The sequence below is a fragment of the Caloenas nicobarica genome, chromosome 19 (genome assembly GCF_036013445.1).
Source record: "Caloenas nicobarica isolate bCalNic1 chromosome 19, bCalNic1.hap1, whole genome shotgun sequence".
NCBI lineage: Eukaryota > Metazoa > Chordata > Aves > Columbiformes > Columbidae > Caloenas > Caloenas nicobarica.
In genome coordinates this window covers 379,250-399,691 of record NC_088263.1, presented here as the reverse complement: position 1 = coordinate 399,691, position 20,442 = coordinate 379,250, and the positions used below count along the sequence as shown (strand labels likewise).

Sequence of the window (20,442 nt, the reverse complement as noted above, 5' to 3'; positions counted from 1 at the left end):
CAGCTGCTGGAGCGGGGGGGACCCGGCATTGCCGCGGCGAGTTCCAGACGTGCCGGGCCGGGTGTCCCGGGCACCCCCAGGGCCGGGAGCGGCGAGCAGCGCAGGGCTCGTGCGGGACACGCCGGGGCGGGGCCGGCGGCGCGATGGCGTCACAACAAGCCCCGCCCCCGGCAGGCTCCGCCCCTGGCGTTGCTGGGGACGCGCAGGCGCAGCTCAGTCCTGTTCTGGACGCGGAGCGGAGCGGACGGCGAAGGCGAGGGGAGGAGTCAGTGGGCCGAGCCGAGCGCGAGCGGCCGCAGCGAAGGGCGGGACTTAAGGAGGAGGCGCGGGAAGCGCTTGTGGTGCTGGAGAGTGAGAGAGCGGCGCGACCTGCAGGCGGTGACACGTGCGGTGACACTTGCGGTGACACGCCATGGCGGGCACGGCGAAGCTGAGGGAGCTGCCGAGTGCGCGGCGGGACGCGGGCGAGGCCGGGGCGCTGGGCCGGCTGCTGGCCACCTCGGCCAGGAAGGTGCTGCTGCACAAGATTGAGTTCGAGCCCGCCAGCCGCGGCTTCTCCGGCCAGCCGGAGCTGCTGCGGGCCAAGTACCTGCTGCTCAAGCCCCGCAGCAAGCCCGCCGAGCACCCCCGTGGCGCTGAGGAGGGACAGCCGGGCAAGCAGGGTGGGTGCAGAGGGCCGGGGGGCTGTCCCTGCGCTGCGCAGCCCTGCGGCTCACCCGCCTCTCTCTCCCCGCAGGCAGCGACTATACCCCGGGGGGCCACGGGCACGGCGTCCCTGCGCCCCGGAAGGTGCTGTTCCCTGCCCAGCGCCTCGCCGTGAAGTGGCAGCGTGTCCAGCGCATCGGCGCCGGGCTGCTCAACTTGGGAAACACCTGTTTCCTCAACGCCACCCTGCAGTGCCTCACATACACGCCACCACTCGCTAACTACCTGCTGTCCAAGGAGCACGGCCGCACCTGTGAGTGGGGAGGGGGAGCGCCCGCCTGTCCCGGGGCCGCGCTCAGCACCCTGCGCACGGCTCTGGCGAGGGCTATGCGGCTGCCGGGATGCGCCTGCTCTGCTCCCTCCTGCCCGTTTCTCCATCGAGAGGACATTCCTGCATACAGGAGCATCCATTATGCCTGGCCGTAGCAGTGTTCCTGAGCTCTGCATCCTGCGTCTGAGAGGCTTTGTGCTGGGCATAGCCAGGACTAAGATGGGTCCATTAGGGTCTGCTGGCTCCTGGGGCTGAGCTGGGAGTCCCAAACAGCCCCTGCCTGTGGGGACCGTGTGAGGGCAGGGCACGAGACTGCGTACAGGCAGCGGATGCTGTTCACGGGTGGCTTTGAAGGGGAATCTGGTGGGCTCTGCTCCGAGCCGTGACCAAGGGGAGCACGTGGGGCTCACAGCCCTGTCCGCAGGGCTCCGGTAGCATCTGCCCCTGAGGGCTGACCTGTGGGCTCCTCAGCGAGTACCTGAGCCCTGTTTTCCCTCCATGTGGATGCTGTCTCATCTGGGGGGTTGCAGCGACTGGTGCTGTGACTGAGGCTGCTGCCTCCATCTCTCCTGGGTTTGTGCCCAACGTCCTGTCTTCTCCTCTCCCACTCCAGGTCACCAAAGCGGCTTCTGCATGATGTGCGTCATGCAGAACCACGTCACGCAGGCGTTCACCAACAGCGGCAGTGTGATAAAGCCAGTGTCCTTTGTCCGAGACCTCAAGAGTAAGGACGGCTGCCCTCGCGTCCCCTCCTGTAGCCGTGCAGGAGGGCAGAGACTAGTGCAGGAGCAGAACTGTTGAGATCAGGGCACATCTTGGCAAAAGCTCTTCTGAGATGACTCATTGAGCCTGCTAGGGACTTCATGGACGGTGTGGGGCTTCCCCCGTGGGCAACATGAGTCTGACGTCTGGTTTGAGCTGAGGGAGCTCAAAGCCCGCAGTCCCTGCCCCGAGGGAGGGCGGGAGGACCTGCATCTGTTGCAGCGCATGCTGCGGCTGATCCCCGCCTCTCCTGCAGAGATTGCCCCGCACATCCGCTTCGGCAGGCAAGAGGACGCGCATGAGTTCCTCCGTTTCACCATCGATGCCATGCAGAAGGCCTGCCTGCCCAACTGTACCGAGTATGTGGGGCCTCTGATGGCCGTCAGTGCTCTTGTCTCCTGGTCCCCTGTGCCAGCGGGAGGGAACTGTGGGGTGAACGTGTCCCCCAGGCTGGACCCATGGAGGGAGGTGCTGACTCCGGGGTCTGGGGTGGATGGCCCAGCTCTCTGCCCCTCTGTGACACAGCTCTGGGCTGCTGTCTGCCTTCTCCTGATGCCTCCACCCCAGCACAGCTGCGGTTCTGTCCCCAAATCCTGTGACTGGGGTGGGTTTGGATGCTGAGGACACAGCGGTGGCCGGCTAGGGGAGGCTGTTGGGGCGAGTGGTGTGTGATCCGGTGCTGCTGCCTCTAGGTTGGATCGCCAGACCCAAGCTACTACCCTGATCCACCAGATCTTTGGAGGTTACCTGCGGTCCCGTGGTGAGTGCTGGCTGCCAGGGCCTGGGCCTGTGACTCTCAGGGCTGCTGTTTCCCCAAGAGCCTTGCAGTAACTTGGGAAGATTCACTAAGCATGTGCAAATTATCCAGAGCTGCAGCTGGTCAGTCTTGCAGTACCTGTGGGTCACGAATCTGCTGGCCGTGGGTCCCACCAGGAAAGGAACCCACGTTGCCTGCTGTCCAGCAACATTTGCTGTCTCAGCATGTAGTGGAATTGCCAGGCTGTGAATGTTGGTGCTGCCTTCCCAGAGCCCAAACCCGGAGACGGGGAGCACGGCAGCTGCCTGCGCTGTGCTGGGAGGTTGGTGGGTGCCGCTGTTGCGCCAGGGTGCGCTCACTGCTCTTTCTCTTGCAGTGAAGTGCTCGATGTGCAAAGGAGTCTCGGACACCTTTGAGCCCTGTCTGGACCTGCCGGTGGAGATCACGGTACCGGGGCAGGGTCGGGTGGGGAGGAGCTCTGCTCTGCAGCAGATGTTCCTGCAGCTGCACCGTTACTGCTGGAGGCTGTTTAACCTGCCAGTGTCAGGCACGGTGCAGGCAAGAGGGAATCAGCTTCTGTTGTTGCGCTGCCTCCTCTGTCTGGCCCTGACCTCTGCTCTGTCTTGGCAGCAAGCCACAAATGTAGAGCAGGCACTGGAGCTGTTTGTGAAGCCAGACCTGCTGGGCGGAGAGAATGCCTACATGTGTGACAAGTGAGTGTGCGGGGCTGGGGCGGGAAGGAGCCGCGGGTGTGCTGGTGGGAAGCAGGTGGGAAGCTGCAGTACGGGAGGGCTTCTCTACCTGCTCCACCGCTAAACCGTGAGGTACGTGGCTGTGAAGCCTGCAATGAAGCTTGTCACTCCTCTTGTGATGGGGACCTGAGCCAGCAGATGTGGCCGTGAGCAGGTGCCCTGGAGCGGTACCCGCTCTCAGCAGGGTCATTTCCATAGGGTTTGCCGCTTGGCCAGGGCTGCCAAGCGCCTGGGTGGTGGAACAGCATGAATAGCTCGAGCTCTTCCTGTGCAGATGCAAGAAGAAAGTGTCAGCAACCAAACGCTTCACTATCCACCGAGCCCCCAACGTTCTCACGCTTGCTCTGAAGCGTTTTGCCGACTTCACTGGAGGCAAGATCACAAAGGTGAGTGCTCGGCAATCCAGAGTGGGGCTGTCTCCTGTCCCGAGGCCCTGCTGCCCAGAGCAGGGTGTGAAGTGGTTCTGTGCGCAGTGCGAGCTCTACCGCAGTCCTGCAGCCCTTCTCCAGCTGTGCAGTGCGGTGGGAGTTTGGCTCATCCCGGCATCTTCCTCACCGTGAGCTCTGTCTGGAGAGAGCGGGTGCCCCCTCCCTCGCGAGACAGGACTCGTAGGACAGCTGAGCTGCTCTTGCCATCTGCTGTGCAGGCTCCTGAGACATCCTCTCTCTGCAGGACGTGGGCTACCCTGAGCTCCTGAACATCCGCCCGTACATGTCCCAGACCAGCGGGGATCCAGTCATGTACGGGCTCTACGCGGTGCTGGTGCACTCGGGGTACAGCAGCCACGCAGGACACTACTACTGCTACGTCAAGGTGAGCGCAGGGCGCTGTCTTGGTACCCTCTCGAGAGGGTGCTTGAGAGTCCATGTACTGCGCAGATAGGAGGGTGCTCAGCAGACGCACGTGGTGTGGAGCGCTGGGGGGGTACGGGCTGTGCTCTGCCGCAGGAAGTGTGGAGTTCTGCTCTCGCAGAGTCCCCTCGCCTGTCCGGGGCCGCCTGGGGGTTTTGGGGAGCGAAGCTCTGCCGATGGGCGCTGTTCCTGCTGCTCCTCAGGCCAGGAGCGTCACTGGACACAGCCCGGCCCTGTTCTCTCTCCTTCCGCAGGCCAGCAACGGGCAGTGGTACCAAATGAATGACAATGTGGTCCGCCCCAGTAACATCAAGGTGGTCCTTAACCAGCAGGCATATGTGCTGTTCTACCTCAGGTGAGCATGCCCTGTGTCCCCAGCCCCTCTGCCCCTGCTCAGCGTGTGGGACAGGGCTGGGGGCACGTGTCTGGGTGTGGGAAGGAGCTTGGCCCAGGTAGCCCCAGTGCCCACGTGCATATGCTGGCTCGGGCAAGGGTGGCAGGGAGAGCTCCAGCCCCTTGTCATGGTTTTGCTGCAGATCAAGAGCTCCTCACCTCCTCAGAGCTTCTGGCTCCTGGTTCTCGTGTGCAGCTATGACGAGAGTGTTCCAGTCACTCAGACACTGGCAGTTAACGCGTGCCCTTCTCTGCCTTCCCCAGGATCCCCAGCCCCGGGAAGAGCTCAGAGGGTCCGATTTCCAAAGCTGCCCCCAGCCTGCCTGGCCGCATCAAGCTACCTTCTGGGTCACCGTCACCCAAGCTGGCCCTGAAAGCCACACACACAGCTGCAGCATTTCCCAGTGATGCAGCCCAGAGGCCCAAGAAGCCGCTCTCCTCGCAGCTGCCACCCGCGCCCAGAGCGGTTCCAGGATTTTGCGGCCCCAGTAACACCAGCGGGGCCAAAGCGCAGGTTCCCCGGAAGCGCTCCTGGGAGCCCAGGCCCCTGCCCGCCTCCCCCAGGCTGCCGGAGCCCATCCCCGGCCAGGAGCCGTGGGGCAGCGGGGAGAACACCGGGACACTGGGAAAGGACCCTGGCGGCAGCGCTGCTGCCAGCCTGGTGCTGGCAAAGCTGAAATCCTTCTTGTCGGCCAGGGCTGTTCCGCAGTCCAGCAGCACCATGTCACCACCACCGGCCAAGAAGCTGGCGCTTTCCGACAAATAGGTGAGTCTGAGCTTCTGCCCAAAGACTTCAGTAAATGCTTCGTGCCTCTGGAGCTGGGGCTTGTGCTGGGGAGTGTAGGAATGATGCTGGGTACCTTGCTAAGCAGGAGGCGGGTGGGGAGAGCCCCTCAGCCCCAGGGCTCTGCCCTCCCTCTGGGTCGGGGTGCAGGGCCTGGCCCCCGCTGTTGTTCCCATCCCTGGGAGAGGCTGGAGAATTGGCTGCAGCCTTCTTGCTCAGGACGGAGTGGTGGCTGTGCCAGTCCCTGGAGCGGGGCGGCCTCGCCAGCCTTCTCAGGGTAGCGTGTCCCCTGGGGCGATGGGAGCTGGTGATGCCACAGCTGGAGGCTGCAGAGTCGCCTCCTCCACAGGCAGCGGCTGGGCCGGCTCTCTGGGCGCTGCTGTGCAGCCGGGGCTCGGAACGGCGCGCTGGGGGTTCTGTTCTTAAAGTTTCCTTTTTTCCTTTCTGCTTCTAATGGAAAACACTTCTGATTCTTCTTCTACTACCCCACTTCTACTTCCCCACTTCCCCGTCTCTGTCTTTTCCCCTCCCCTTTCTCTGGGCTCCCCTTTTTGTTTTCTCCTCTTGGCTCACGGAAACCTCTTCTATTTAGACCACCAAGGAAGGAGAGCAGAAGGGACCACCATGCACATCCTCACCCAGAACTTGCTGGCCAGCCCTGCCCCATGAACACCACCCGCCCCAACTCCACTCTGGGGCATTTGGGCAAGTCGAGGTAAGCGGTGCCAGTCGCCGTGGGGCCGGCACAGCTCCCGGGAACCAGGGGGAGCCCAGCGTGGTGGAGGAGCTGCTCAGGAACTCCCTGGACAAGGCTTACGGCAAACAAGGTAACTCCTGCTCCCCTGGGCGGGGAACAGCCCCAGCGTCCCCTGTGCGCTGCCTGGGCTGCGGGGCAGCACCGCGCCGGGCTCGTGCTGACTGCGCGGCTCCGCAGTCCTGAGCTGGGAGGGGGAGAGCTTGGCCGTCAGCCGGGACGCCGTGCGGGATGCAGCATGGGCCTGCAGCGAGACCGTCCTCGACGAGTGGGACGAGGAGCTTGACAGGGAAAGGTGGGTGCTGGCCATGGCCTGGGCTGGGGGGGCAGAGGACTCTGCACTCTGACCCCAGGAGCCTTCCTGCCTCCTCACAGGTAAAGAAGCTCCTCTGTGCCTCTGCCTGGAGCTCAAGGCTCAGGGGGGCTCCTGGAAAGTGCCTGCGGATCGTCCCTGCTGCCGCTGGTTCCTGTGCTGACCCAGCCCACGCTGGGAGCACCGGGGCCGATCTCCGTCCCAGCCGGGGCCGCTCAGCCCCTCCTGCCGCTGCCTGGCCAGGACTGACCTCCCGCCCTGCGCCAGGCGCAGCGGAGCCGTTTGATCCCCGGGCCCCGCGCTGGGTCCTTCTGGGGCCGGGGCACTGCCGCCGGGACACGGGGCAATAAACTGGAGCGTTCCCTCGTTAACCGGCTGTGCTGGGCTGGCGGGACAGCGGGAGGGGCCAGAGGAGCCACGGGAAGGATCCGAGGCTGGAACAGCTCTGCTGGGAGGAACGGCTGAGACAGAGTCCTCAGGACATGTACAACTACTGGGAGAGGTTTCGGTCAGATACTTAATGGTGAAGATTTCAAAGAAGATTTCATAAAGGAGGGTTTTTTCTTTCAAAGTTGTTTTCTATCATTTTTCAGTGTATAGAAGAAGTGATAGCAGCCTTCTACAATGGCTAGTGATCCAGGGGGTCTCCTGAAGACATCTGCACAGGCAGGAGAACAGTCCCTTGAGGCTGGACATTGGATGGATGACTTTGCCTCTCAACCCCCCAATCCCACCTGTTCCCTCATCAGCCACCTGGGACTTAAAATAACCCAGCCTAAGAAACAGTACCTAAACCAACCTACCTTACAAACAACTCAACCAAACAGCCTAAAGCAATGTAAACAGAACCTGGAGCCAACCTAAACAATGCCCATGAAACCTGCCTAACCCAAGCTACCTAAAAACACATACATGCACCAACCTGAACCACCTACTGAAAAGAACTGACCTAAAATAACCGGCTATAAACACCCAAACTTAAAATAACCTAAACAGCCTAAATGTCATGACCTAAAGCAACCTAAACCAAACAACCTACACCAAATGTTCTAAAACTACCTAACAGTTCTTAAAAAAACAAACTAAAAAGGAAAAAAAAATCAATCTAAAGCAAAGGTTATTATATGCAATTTTACTAACAATCCTCCTAAGGCCTTCCAAGAGCGTTCAGTGCCTTGGGTGCATTGCGAAGGTAATTCATGAATCTCTGTGGCAGATAGCGGATCACACAGGGGTAGTTTTGGGGGTGAATCTAGGGGATTTGAGGGGGTTGGGGACACACCGGTGAGGAAGGTGACGGCGCTGTGCCCGGCAGCCATGGCGCCAACGGGCTGCTGAGGCCGAGGGGGCGTGGGGCCAAGGGGGCCCCGTCCAGCCGCAGGTTGTTCACCTGGCCCTGCTCTGTGTGTAAAGATGGGGGTCGGGGGCTGAATTTGGGGGGTGTACCCCTCAGTGCCCCACACACCCCAAGGTGTCCCCCCAAACCTGTGAGCAGCAGAAGGGTCAACATGGGCTCCGTGTCGGTGATGAGCACTTGTGGAAGCAGCTGGAAGGAGGGAAGCTGACGTGAGAGGCCCGCTGGGTGTTGGGGGGTCAGACAGCTCCGGGGTGTCGTGCTGCTCCTGCCGCGTGGACGTGGGTGGGCTCCTCATGGGGGTCACCTGTGGGGAGGAGGGGACACTCACCCAGCGTAGCGGTGACATCATGGGCCAAAGGGGGGGCAGGGAAGGGTTGGGGGGGGGGTGCAGTGGGGGAGGGGTGGGAGAGCGGAAGGGGGGCAGGGCCTGGGTGTGCTCGGCCCGGGGGCGATGGCGGAGGCGCCGAATTCACCTTCAGCGCCCAAGGATTGTTTCCTGACCTTGTGCTGGCCATCGACATTAGACTGCACATGATCAGCTTTTGTTATAAAGCTTGCAGCAACTTCTTCTTTGGTAGAAATGGCTTCAGAAGCTGATGGAGTAAATAGATGTTCAACCTCATGGCTAAAGCTGGAAGGAACCTTCCTGGACTCTCCCCAGGCAAACAGAGCTTCCATCACTGTAATTCCCAAAAGAATGTTTCTGATATCCAGGGGCGCTGCACAAGATAAAACCACATTTTTCACTTGAAAAAGTCCATGTAGAAGATGAGTGTTAGGAGCAAAATCCCCTGAAGTAAAAAATTGGTGGCTACTGGAAAACCCTGAAAGACATTCCCTTTAGCAACCCGTTATTACACCTTCCTCAGCTCCCAGAGGAGGTGGTTGTGTTTTGTTTGTTTGTTTTCTCTCGATTCTGCAAGTATTGCACTAAAACCCACCCCTAACACATCTGTCTCCCTCCACATGCTGCTCTGAATCACAGCAAAAGCCAAAACCACTGGATTTGCTCATCCCCAGCTAGAAAAAAGTAAACACCTGGATTCCCGTCTCTCTCCCAAAGAGCTGATGGTAGAAGTTACATCCACACATCCTAGGATGCTAAAAATGGAAAGAGGAATAGGAAAAGCATTCCAGACAATGGAAGAAAAAATAAAAGGAAAAACATTGTATGAAGAAACAAAAGTTTTCCAAGAGGAATCCACCTGTATTTATTATAATATCAGAATAATATATGCTCAGTGATAATGTTTGCAACACTAGATGTACAATGTGACATTCTCTGTACTGATTTAAATCTTTCTATTAAATAGTATTAGTGGACAAGTAAAACAATGATAAACTTGTATGAAACTTTTTTTTTTAAAATCAGAGTGTGTTCATTTAACCTTATTTCCTCTGACAAGCTGATCAACTGGCTGTATGTGAGAGATTCTAAGATTATTTCTTGAGGAACCAGTGACAAAGCTATCGGCATCTGCAATTAAAATGTAGAAATTAACAGACAGAAAAAATATTATCCTTAGTAGAAAACTACTGGGGTTTTGGAAAAATTTCTAGATTAGATGCCAAACAAGAGTACTTTGAGTTACATGTGCTATCACCCCACTGTGCCCAGGTGGCCAAGAGGCCACCAGCATCCTGGCTGGTACCAGCACTGGTGTGGCCAGCAGGCGCAGGGCAGCGACCGTCCTGTGCTGGGCACTGGGGAGGCCAAACCGCGAATCCTGGGGTCAGCTCTGGGCCTCTCAAAGCAAGAAAGCCCTGAGGTGCTGGAGCGAATTCAGAGAAGGGAACGGAGCTGGGGAAGGGGCTGGAGCACAAGTGTGATGGGAGCACCTGAGGGACCTGGGGAGTTTATCCTGGAGGAGGCTGTGGGAATGAGTCTGGCACCCCAGGGTGTCAGTGGCTTTCTCCACCATACGTGGCTGCACAAACCCTGTGGGCGAGGGCCAGGATGGGGCTGGAGCATCTGGGTGGAGTCAGGTGTCCAGTCAGGGTCACCTCATCACACTCCCCTGTCCCTGTCCCCTCCAGCTCTTCCCTGCTCCATCCTCTGCCGGCTCCTCACCAGGATTTTTCTTCCAGCACCGCCTGCCCAGCTGCCCCTGTTTTCACTGTTCCTGTGTCTCTCTGTCCCTCTCCCGTCCCTCTAGGGCTGCCAGGTGGCCATGTTGGTACCCAGACAATGCTGGGAGCTGTAGTCCAGGGCACAAGGCTGCCAGGCAGCCATGTGCTCTTGGAACACACGGTTTCTCTTCCAGCTGAGGCCTGGGTGAGGTGGGGTCGGGCCCGCCCGTGAGGAGCACAGGCACCGGCACCCCGACTTCCAGAGCCCCTGAGCCGCCCCAGCCCACTCTCCCTGCAGCTGTCCTGGCCCAGCACCTCCCTGACCTGTCCCCCAGCCCACAGCCCGTGGCCTGTCCTGGCAGCAGCAGCTGGGCCTGGGGCTGCTCCAGCCTCCATTTCCTCAGGTGCCAGCAGCATCGGTGCAGGGCAGAGCAGGGTCTGCAGGAGCTCCTACAGCAGGAGGGCTCCAGCCGGGGCAGCTGTGTGAATCGTGGCTGCTGGTTTGTTCTCTGCCAGAGGCCGCACTGGGGCCCTGGGGATGTCGTTGCTGCATCTGGCTGAGGTGTGCATGGCTGCTCTGGCCTTGTTCTCCTGGGGCGGGGGAAAGGGGCAGGTAGGCACTTGCTGGCTTTGGAGAGGAGCTGCTGGGGCTGGAGCTGAAGAGAGCAGGAAAACATGTATCTTCCCAGATACACACCATGCACACACACACGCTACATGGCCATACTGTAATTTTCTTCACCCTAACCCTAATGACCCTAGCCCTAACCCCAACCCTAACAACCCTACCCTTAAGCATCACTCCAACCCTAGAGTTGCAGGCAGAACAGGCAGGGTCCTTTATATATGCTGGTCATGGACTATGAAAGCAAGACCCTCATGATCTCCCAGTTTTATATGGTATATGATGTGGATGGCATGGAATAACCAGTTGGTCAGTTTTGGTCACCTCTTTTGTCCACCCTTCCCTACAAGTTTGCCCCTCTCACTTATGGGACATATAAAATATATCAGAGACCTTGGCTGCCATAGCAATAAGGATAAACCTGGCCCTTTTCTGCACACCATTCCTACCGTTATCAGCTCATGAGCAAGCACTTTCTGAAAAACATGCAGCCAACTTCAGAAAAATGCAGTTACTTACAAGAACTTAGCTAAAAGGAAAAAATCACTAAAAGAGAATTATTGGGTTTTTTAAACAAAACCAGGAAACAAGGGCACAGTGACAGCACAGACAGCCAATCCCAGGCAGCAGCACCTCAGGGCTGGAGACCGACAGCCCTCCCGACCAATGCTGGCAAAGACGGATGGAGAAGAAGGCGGCACCGCAGGCGGCCAGGCCGAGCTCTGACATGGCACACGTGAGGCCTGCCCTGAGGTGGAGCAGCCCCTGGTCCTGGCCCAGGGCCCCCCTTCCTCTCTGACTCCCCTCCCCTCCTTCCCTTCCCTCCGGCCACCCCCGTGTTCTAGACCTCACGTCTCCGTGGCAGCCACCCGCTCACAGACTCAGTATCCCAGGTTGTGCCGTGGGTCAGCAGCCATGGGCTGTCCTGCTCCTCACCACCATCACTGATGGCATCCAACCCATGTCGCCCCGGCTGTACCGTGGGCCACAGCTCCTGCCGGGGTGCAGAGGCCCCACCAGGTCCCAGCACCTGCCATCCTGGCACACGGTGGTGCCACAGCTGCCTCCTCCCACCTCCAGCCCCATTTCACTGGCACTGGAGTGTGTTCGCCCACCCCATCCTGGTCTCCCCTTGCTTTTCCCTGTCCTGGAGCTGCTCCTGGCCACCACTGGCCCCACGTGCGGGGAGGAATTGCCACCGACACTCTGGGGTGCCAGACTCATCTTTATTCCCACAGGCACACAGGGCTGTACTGCAGTCAGGAGGGAAGCGCCCATGGGCTGGAGAAGAAGAAGGGCAGGAGGGAGGACAGAGGGACCGAGAGAAAGGGAGAGGCAGCGACAGACAGCAGGACACATAGAGGATGGGAAACAATCCAGCGAGTGTGAGAAACGGAGAATGTAGGTCTGGACACAGAGACAAGGAAGGACAGAAACCACGATGGCATCCAGGATGGAGAAAGAGGAAGAGCAAAAGGGGATGGGGAGCAGGATGGAGGCTCAGAGGGGAGGGAGAAACCTGAGCAGGGGACACAGGCAGGAGAGAGGGGTCGGGCTGCAGGGGAGAGAGAAAAATAAGGGCTGGAAGCAGGGTACAATGATAGAAAAGAGAAGGACAGGGAGCAGGAGAGAGATGTGGAGAAAGAAAAAAATAGCAACAGGCTGTAGGACAGGTGGGGAGGAATTAGAAAATACAGACAGGGAGTCAGAGAAAGAAGAAAATAGTCATGGGCTGAAGACAGAGAGGAGGAAATTACAAAATGGGGGCAGGGAGCCGGCCAGAGAGAGATGGGGAGAGACCAAAAATAGCAATTATGGGCAACTGCCTCCGTTTCATGAGCATTCCCTAGGAACGACATCACCGAGAGCCCCAGAAAAGTGCTGCCTGCAGAAGCCCTGCCCTGGCCCAGTCTTGCGCCCTGATGTTGGTGTCACCTTGCAGAATGGCCACAACTGGGGAAAGCAAGCCCAGCTGAGAGGAAAAAACCTCACACTTTTTTTTTTTTTCTTGGTTTTACTTTAAGAAAAAATTATATTTAACCTCCAAATACAGCTGTCAAGGAAGAAGGACCCAGGTGCACCAGGCTGAACACATTTAAAGCCTGAACCCGTTCAACAGCTGCACAAACCAGTGCTCGCTCCCACTGCACACACTCCAGCGCCACAGGTACAGGCAGCCACCCTGTTTCTTGAGCACTCCCCAGGAACGGCAGCACCAGGCAGCTCAAAAACCCAGGCTGCCTGCAAAACCTTGATCACAGCTTAATTCTGGACAATTTTTCCTCTTTTTAGGCCTGTTTATTTAAGACTCATCCATCAAGACATGGCTGAGGACCACGCCAGGGCTGTCAGTGGTGCTTTCTGGATCCTGTGGCAGCGATGCGCAGAGGGACAGGTTGTCAAATCCCGAGGCCAGGGACTCATGTGGGGTGTCAGGGTCACCCCTGCCTGGTTTTTCCCAGTGAAGCCCCAGTCGGTGTCAGCCCTGTGCTGCAGCCCTGGGGCTGAGGCTCAAAGACTGGGCATTTCAGCAGGTGCTTCACTCTGCCGGGCCCCACCACTGGCTGCCCTGGGCTTTCTCCCATTGTCTCCAGCTCTGGGGGACTGCAGAATGGCTTGTCCCCTCCCCACAGCTGTCCTGAGCCACATCTGCAGCTTGTACGTCATGTCCACCTCCCACAGCTGATTTAGGGGTGGCAGGTTTCTCTTGTGGTACCCTGGGAATGGTGGCAAGGCAGATCCAGTTATTCCCTCTCGATCTTTGTCCCCAGGGTGACCAAGTGTAGACGCACCGTGCGCTGGAGAGTGTCCTGCAGGGAGGTGACAGCTGATGGCAGAGCAGCACTGAGACACCTGACACCTGGTCAGAGTTTTGACTGTTTAAATGTTGACCTGAACTTTTACGGAAATGGATTTGTTTGCACTTCTCTTCTAATTCATGTGTGGGTACAGGAAAGAAAACAGCAGACATACACACAAGCCCCCCCCCTTTTTATTGCTGGCCATAAAGATGCCTCTTGGCTTGGTTGCAATTACAGAATCACAGAATCACAGAATATTAGGGATTGGAAGGGACCTCAAAAGCTCATCCAGTCCAATCCTCCCGCCGGAGCAGGAACACCCAGATGAGGTTACACAGGAAGGTGTCCAGGCAGGTTTGAATGTCTGCAGAGAAGGAGACTCCACAACCTCACTGGGCAGCCTGGTCCAGGCTCTGGCACCCTCACTGGAAAGAAGTGTCTTCTCATATTTAAGTGGAACCTCCTGTGTTCCAGTTTGTATCCATTGCCCCTTGTCCTATCACTGGTTGTCACTGAGAAGAGCCTGGCTCCATCCTCGTGACACCCACCCTTTACATATTTATCAACATGAATGAGGTCACCCCTCAGTCTCCTCTTCTCCAAGCTCAAGAGCCCCAGCTCCTCAGCCTTTCCTCACACGGGAGATGCTCCACTCCCTTCAGCATCTTCGTGGCTGTGCTGGACTATCTCCAGCAGTTCCCTGTCCTTCTAGAACTGAGGGGCCCAGAACTGGACACAATATTCCAGATGAGGTCTCACCAGGGCAGAGTAGAGGGGCAGGAGAACCTCTCTGACCTACTAACCACCCCCCTTCTAATCCACCCCAGGTCCCATTGGCCTTCCTGGCCACAAGGGCCCAGTGCTGGCTCATGGTCACCCTGCTGTCCCCAGGACCCCCAGGTCCCTTTCCCCTACTCTGCTCTTCAACAGGTCATTCCCCAACTTATACTGGAACCTGGGGTTGTTCCTACCCAGAGGCAAGACTCCACACTTGCCCTTGTTCTATTTCATTAAATTTTTCCCCGCCCAACTCTACCACCTGTCCAGGTCTCTGGATGGCAGCACAGCCTCTGGTGTGTCAGCCACTCCTCCCAGTTTGGTGTCATCAGCAAACTTGCTGATAGTACACTCAATTCCCTCATCCAAGTCATTGTTGAATATATTGAGAAATACTGGTCGCAGGACTGACCCTTGAGGGACTCCACTAGATACAGGCCTCCAGCTAGACTCTGCCCCATTGATCATGACTCTCTGGCTTCTTTCCTTCAGATGGTTTGTGGTCCACCTCACTGCCCGATCGTCCAGTCCACACTTCCTCAGTTTAGCAGCGAGGATGCTGTGGGAGACGGTGTCAAATGCTTTACTGAAGTCAAGATAGACCACATCCACTGCTCTGCCATCATCTATCCACCTCATTATGTCCTCATAAAAGGCTATGAGGTTGGTCAAGCATGACTTCCCCTTGGTGAAGCCATGTTGACTGTCCCTAATGACCCTCTTGTTCTTGATATGCCTTGAGACGGCACCAAGAATACGTTTTTCCATTACCTTCCCAGGGATGGAGGTGAGGCTGACCGGTCTAGAGTTACCCGGGTCCTCCTTCTTGCCCTTTTTGAAGACAGGAGTGACATTTGCTTTCCTCCAGTCCTCAGGCACCTCTCCCATTTCCCATGACTTAGCAAAGATGATGGATAGTGGCCTAGCAATGACTTCAGCCAGCTCCCTCAGCACCCGCGGGTGCATCCCATCTGGACCCATGGATTTATGGATGTCCAGATTGTTTAATTGCTCCCTAACCCAGTCCTCATCAACCAAGGCAAACTCCTCCATTGCCCTGCCTTCGTCTGGGGCCTCAGGGGTACAGGGCTCCTCAGGACAGCCTCTGGCAGAGTAGACAGAGACAAAGAAGGCATTCAGCAACTCTGCCTTCTCTGTATCTTCTGTCACCAGGGCACCCACCCCGTTCATCAGTGGGCCTACATTGCCTCTGGTGTCAGTTTCATCTGCCATGTATTTGAAAAAGCTCTTTCTGTTGTCCTTGACCCCTCTTGCCAGGTTTAAGTCTAAGGAGGCCTTAGCTTTCCTAGTTGCCTCCCTACATCCTCTGACAACAGCCCTATATTCTTCCCAAGTGGCCAGCCCCTCCTTCCATGATCTGTAAACTCTCCTCTTCCACTTGAGCTTGCCCAGCAGTTCCCTGTTTAACTACGCAGGTCTCCTGGCTCCTTTCCTTGACTTCCTATGTGTTGGGATGCTCCGATCTTGAGCTTGGTAGAAGGAGTCCCTGAATGTTAACCAACTATCTTGGGCCCCTTTACCTTCAAGCAGCCTTGCCCACGGGATTTCCCCCAGCAATTGTTTGAACAGGCCAAAGTTGGCCCTGCTGAAGTCCAGGGTTGCAACTCTGCTTGCTATTCTGTTCCTGCCACATGAGATGCTGAACTCCAGCATCTCATGTTCACTGCAACCAAGGCAGCCCCTCACCTTTACTCCTTCAACCAGACCCTCCTTGTTAGTGAGGATGAGATCCAGCAGTGCATCTCTCCTAGTTGGCTCCTCCAACATTTGCATCAGAAAGTTATCCTCAGTGCACTGGAGGAACCTCCTGGACTGTGGCTGCTTGCTGAGTAGTCCTTCCAGCAAACATCAAGGTAATTAAAATCCCCCATGACAACCAGGGCCTGTGACTGTGAGGCCGCTCTCAGCTGCCTGTAGAGGCCTCATCAGTTTCCTCATCCTGATCTGGTGGCCTGTACTAGACACCCACAACAGTATCACTCCTGCCAACCTGCCCCTTAATTCTCACCCACAGACTCTCAACTCGCTCCTCATCCACCCCTGGACGGTACTCAATACATTGAGAAATTTTCTGTAACGTAAGCATGGGAGGGAGCTGAGTCCCCTTCTAGCCCCAGGAGTATAAACCCAGGATGAGGTGCCTCAATTTACTCAGCTGGATGCTTTTCCTCAGCAGGGGTAAAGGAGATGTCTCCCTGACCCTCTCTGGGTGTCCTGGCTAAGGAAGGGCCAAGAAAAGGTGATTCCTGGACCTAAATTTAATTCTGATAGGAGAAGTTACACAGCTGAAAAGAAGTGTCTCTTGCCAGCTGAGGGAGGGAACATCAGTGATGACTTCAGCCTGTTTCACAGCAGGTTCCTCTGGGAGACCTGCAGGGGCAAAGAAAGTGCTGCCTTGGGTTGCTCCTGTGCTCCTGTGCTGCTGGGCTGGGCTGGGCTCCTGGGACAGAGGGAGCTCATGGCAAGCGGCAGCGCTGCAGAGACACAGCTCTACCCAAGAGCAGTTCCTCTGCAAAGCTCAGCAGGGATGAGGGCTCTGCCTGCAGCACCGAGGAGAGACGGAACAACTAGGTATTACAGGCTTTTGGAAGTAGGAAGACAACGTACAGCTCTCTGGAGGCAAAACCTTTAGAGCCCTCAACATGGTAAGTCTGTGGCTGCAGAGCTCTGCAGATAGGGTTGCCAGAGTGGTCACCTGAAGCTGGTACATCCCGTGGCTGAGAGGATATGGCAGGACAGCTCTCCCAGTTTCTGCAATGTGAAGAAGAAAATGCTTGAGAGCAGGATTTTTCTGAGAGGAAGGTCAAAGCAGGGGCTACCTGAAGGGGAAGGCACTTTCTGGAGCCTGTGCTTTCAATTTGCTGCTGTGACACAGTGGCAGGTTGTACAGTGATGGAGTTGACAAGTTTGTACAGGAGACTGTGACTCCTAGAGAATTGTACTGGGAGAACTGTAGGTTGGCAGCTAAGCCGTGAAGTTATTTCACCCCCTCAGTGTACAAAACCAAATGTTGTGGTGTCCTCGGGGTTTATCTGAGATGTTCTGTACGACTTCAAAATCCTGACATACCCTTATACAGTGCACTGTCCCCCTGAGGTGAGCAGGCACTGGACTCCTCTGCTCTCAGCAGTGTGCAGTTTCTTCTCAGGGGAAGATATAGGGGTCACTGTCCTCCAGCTTAAAGAGCTGCCAGACAGGGTAGCTGAGACCAGGGCTGATGGAAAGGCCAGATCGTCTAACCCTGCACTAAGGAGAGGTCCCATTGCATCTAAGGACCAACAAGGTTTCATTCTCAGAGAAGCACAAATACCAAATATTTCTGTCTTTAAAGCACTCCTCAGGTGTGGTGGCGTCATGAGAACTGAGTACACCATACAAAATCCCCACAGCTCTTCTCTTCAGTCAGGTGAACTGGGAGCAAAAATGCTGGAAAGCTCTTTGATATCAAGTTACTTAATCTCATATCAGTCCTTATTCCTATTTACCTGTTGCTGTAGGGCCACACTGACTCCTGCAGAGCCCAAAGCAGAGCCCCTGAGCTAGCACCAACCAGAGCTCAGGACAGGGACCTGCAAAAGTCTTCCTGAAACAGGAGACTAAGTGTGTGTTGGGGGGAGGAATGCATTGGGTACACCGGGATGTTCTATGAGAAATAGCATAGGTTTTCTTCAGAAAAATTGTACCCTTGTCTTTCACTGTCTTTTTCTCTGTGGATAGGTCCCCATGTCCAAGAGGCAGCAAATGTCCAACAGCAGCTCCATCACCCAGTTCCTCCTCCTGCCGTTCACAGGCACACGGGAGCTGCAGCTTTTGCACTTCTGGCTCTTCCTGGGCATCTACCTGGCTGCCCTCCTGGGCAATGGCCTCGTCATCACCACCATAGCCTGTGACCAGCACCTGCACACTCCCATGTATTTCTTCCTCCTCAACCTCTCCTTCCTTGACCTGGGCTCCATCTCCATTACTGTCCCCAAGTCCATGGCCAATTCCCTTTGGGACACCAGGGCCATCTCCTACACAGGATGTGCTGCCCAGGTCTTTCTCTTTGTCTTACATATTGCAGCAGAGTTTTATCTCCTCACCGTCATGTCCTATGACCGCTACGTTGCCATCTGCAAACCCCTGCACTACGGGACCCTCCTGGGCAGCAGAGCTTGTGTCCACATGGCAGCAGCTGCCTGGGCCAGTGGGTTTCTCACTGCTCTGCTGCACACGGCCAATACATTTTCACTGCCACTCTGCAAGGGCAATGCCCTGGACCAGTTCTTCTGTGAAATCCCCCAGATCCTCAGGCTCTCCTGCTCAGAAACCTACCTTAGGGAAGCTGGGCTGCTTGTGGTTGGTGTCTTAACAGTATTTGGGTGTTTTGTTTTCATTGTGGTGTCCTATGTGCAGATCTTCAGGGCTGTGCGGAGGATCCCCTCTGAGCAGGGACGGCACAAAGCCTTTTCCACGTGCCTCCCTCACCTGGCTGTGGTCTCCTTGTTTGTCAGCACTGGCATGTTTGCCTACCTGAAGCCCTCATCTGTCTCCTCCCCATCCCTGGACCTGGTGGTGTCTGTTCTGTACTCAGTGGTGCCTCCAGCAGTGAACCCCCTCATCTACAGCATGAGGAACCAGGAGCTCAAGGATGTCCTGAGGAAACTAATGGCTGGATGCTTTTCAAAAGCAATAAACGGCCCAACTTCTTTACATCACCCATGATATAACTCATGACATGTCCAGCCTTTCTTTTGTACATTTTGTAGTTGCAGATTTTTGTTTGGAGTTTGGAGAAAGCTTGTTTCATTTTGCTGTTTTGTAACTGTGATTATATTGTTCAGAAACAAATGTCATTATTCATCCCAGTTCTAATTTACCATCTACCTTTACAGTCTGAGTCACAGACCTTGTAAATGAGAAGCCATGCTCTCTGTCTATTTAAAGAAAATAAAGGACCATGCAGGGAATTGTTTGTCTCAGATCCTTCCGAGACCTTTGTGAAGCTGAAGGAAAAGTGTCTGAGTGCAGAGGTGGAGGGAAAAAGAGTCTCAGCACAGCAACACTGCCCGGGAGCACCAGCCTTGTTCTTTCGAGTTGTTCTCTTTCTACTTCCCCACTCTCCTTCTGAGCCCTTGTGTTGGTGCAAGGCCTGAGCGCTCCCAAGGCTTGGTCACAGTCCTGCTGTGTGGTGGTCCTGTGACTGCAGGCAGGGACAGGCAATGGGCACTTTTGTGACAGAGCTGGCCCCAGAGCAGCACTTCCATTAGCAAGGGGATCTCCTTAGCACAGTGCCTGAAGGTTTAGGTCTTCTTTCAAAGTTTTTCTAAAGAACATGCCTAAGGAATAGGCTCTGAAAAGGCTCGTTGTTGTGTTTGTTTCTGTGTGGGCTCAGTGTGATGACATCAGGGTCCCAGTGTGGCTTTCAAGGGACTTCGGGGTGGTTCAGGTTTTGCTTGTTGGTGGCCAGCACCCGCACAGATGGTGAACAAGGCAGGGTCCCTCTGGGCTCTCTTCATGGTCACCTAAGAGCTTGTGTGGGAGGCGGTCAGTGGAAGTGAGCACCATCAGCTGGGTCTGCCTCCCAGCCTGACCAGTATGGCCCCTCAGAGTCACCACAGCCCCGGCACTGAGGCAAACCTGCTCTACAAAGCAAAACCCCCCGATCGGGGGCAGATGTGACCTCTTTGCTGAAGGGCTCTGTGGGGAGGTGGGATATCCCAGAAGAGAAGGGCACCATGTATGTGCAAGAGAGACATGGAAACAGTCTGTCGTGCTGCTGGGTGCCAGCTTGGGGCTGTTGTCTCTTGCAGCCACCATTTTGATCATTGTCCTCTCACCACAGCTCAGAGAGCTTGTTCTTCCCCCGATGGAAGGACACCAGATGACTAAGTCAGAAGTCCAGGTGTGCACTGAGAGGAGATGTGAGCGTACACCCTGTGTGGGGGGAGATGAACCCAAACAAGCACAAATACCATTAGCTGTTCCTACGGAGGTCATGGAGGCCTGGGGACAGTGTATCAATGTCACTTCATGTTGAGAGTAACTTTCCCAAGAAATCACCCGAATGCCGCACTTTGACATGCTTCCTTGAAGCGAGGTCCCTGTGTCCTCCCTGGAGACCTGATACAGCTCTACCACCCAGACCCAGTTGCTGCCCAGTTTTGTGACTGATGACGGCACCATCTCTGCTCACAGACGTGTTAGTACTATTTCCTGCAACTCTTGCATGTACTGAGTGTTTGGGTTTTGTTTCTTTGTTTGCTTGTTTTTTTCTGGCAGCCACATCCTGTGAACAGTACTGGGCTATGTGCCACCCACTTGGTTTTGCAAGAGCCATGGACTGGATGGTCTGTCTCCAGAAGGCAGCTTCACCTTGGCTATGGGGATTTCTATTCCCTGCAATAATCATTTCGTTCTTGACCCAGATACAGTTTTGTGGCCTCAGTGTAGCTGATGACTTCTTCTGT

General features: G+C 56.1%; 2 protein-coding genes across 2 annotated transcripts; both read left to right on the top strand.

Moving 5' to 3' along the window:
• The first annotated feature begins 412 nt into the window (after positions 1-412).
• On the top strand, positions 413-5,257 carry LOC135996680 (ubiquitin carboxyl-terminal hydrolase 36-like). Its single transcript, XM_065648849.1, has 11 exons — positions 413-662; positions 737-958; positions 1,590-1,700; positions 1,995-2,097; positions 2,431-2,498; positions 2,872-2,942; positions 3,126-3,208; positions 3,522-3,633; positions 3,920-4,060; positions 4,353-4,453; positions 4,756-5,257. Exons 1-11 carry the CDS (start codon positions 413-415, stop codon positions 5,255-5,257), a joined length of 1,764 nt encoding a protein of 587 aa, XP_065504921.1.
• Positions 5,258-17,734: 12,477 nt separating this feature from the next.
• LOC135996679 (olfactory receptor 14A16-like) lies at positions 17,735-18,697 on the top strand. Its single transcript, XM_065648848.1, has one exon. The coding sequence runs from the start codon at positions 17,735-17,737 to the stop codon at positions 18,695-18,697; it is 963 nt and encodes a 320-aa protein (XP_065504920.1).
• Positions 18,698-20,442: the final 1,745 nt, after the last annotated feature.

Bases quoted from the DNA above. Each gene is read 5' to 3' on its own strand.
- LOC135996680 (XM_065648849.1), top strand. From the start codon at position 413: ATGGCGGGCACGGCGAAGCTGAGGGAGCTGCCGAGTGCGCGGCGGGAC. The intron at 959-1,589 runs GTGAGTGGGGAG...CTCCCACTCCAG, and splicing joins CAAGGAGCACGGCCGCACCT to GTCACCAAAGCGGCTTCTGC. The intron at 3,634-3,919 runs GTGAGTGCTCGG...CTCTCTCTGCAG, and splicing joins CTGGAGGCAAGATCACAAAG to GACGTGGGCTACCCTGAGCT.
- LOC135996679 (XM_065648848.1), top strand. From the start codon at position 17,735: ATGTCCAACAGCAGCTCCATCACCCAGTTCCTCCTCCTGCCGTTCACA.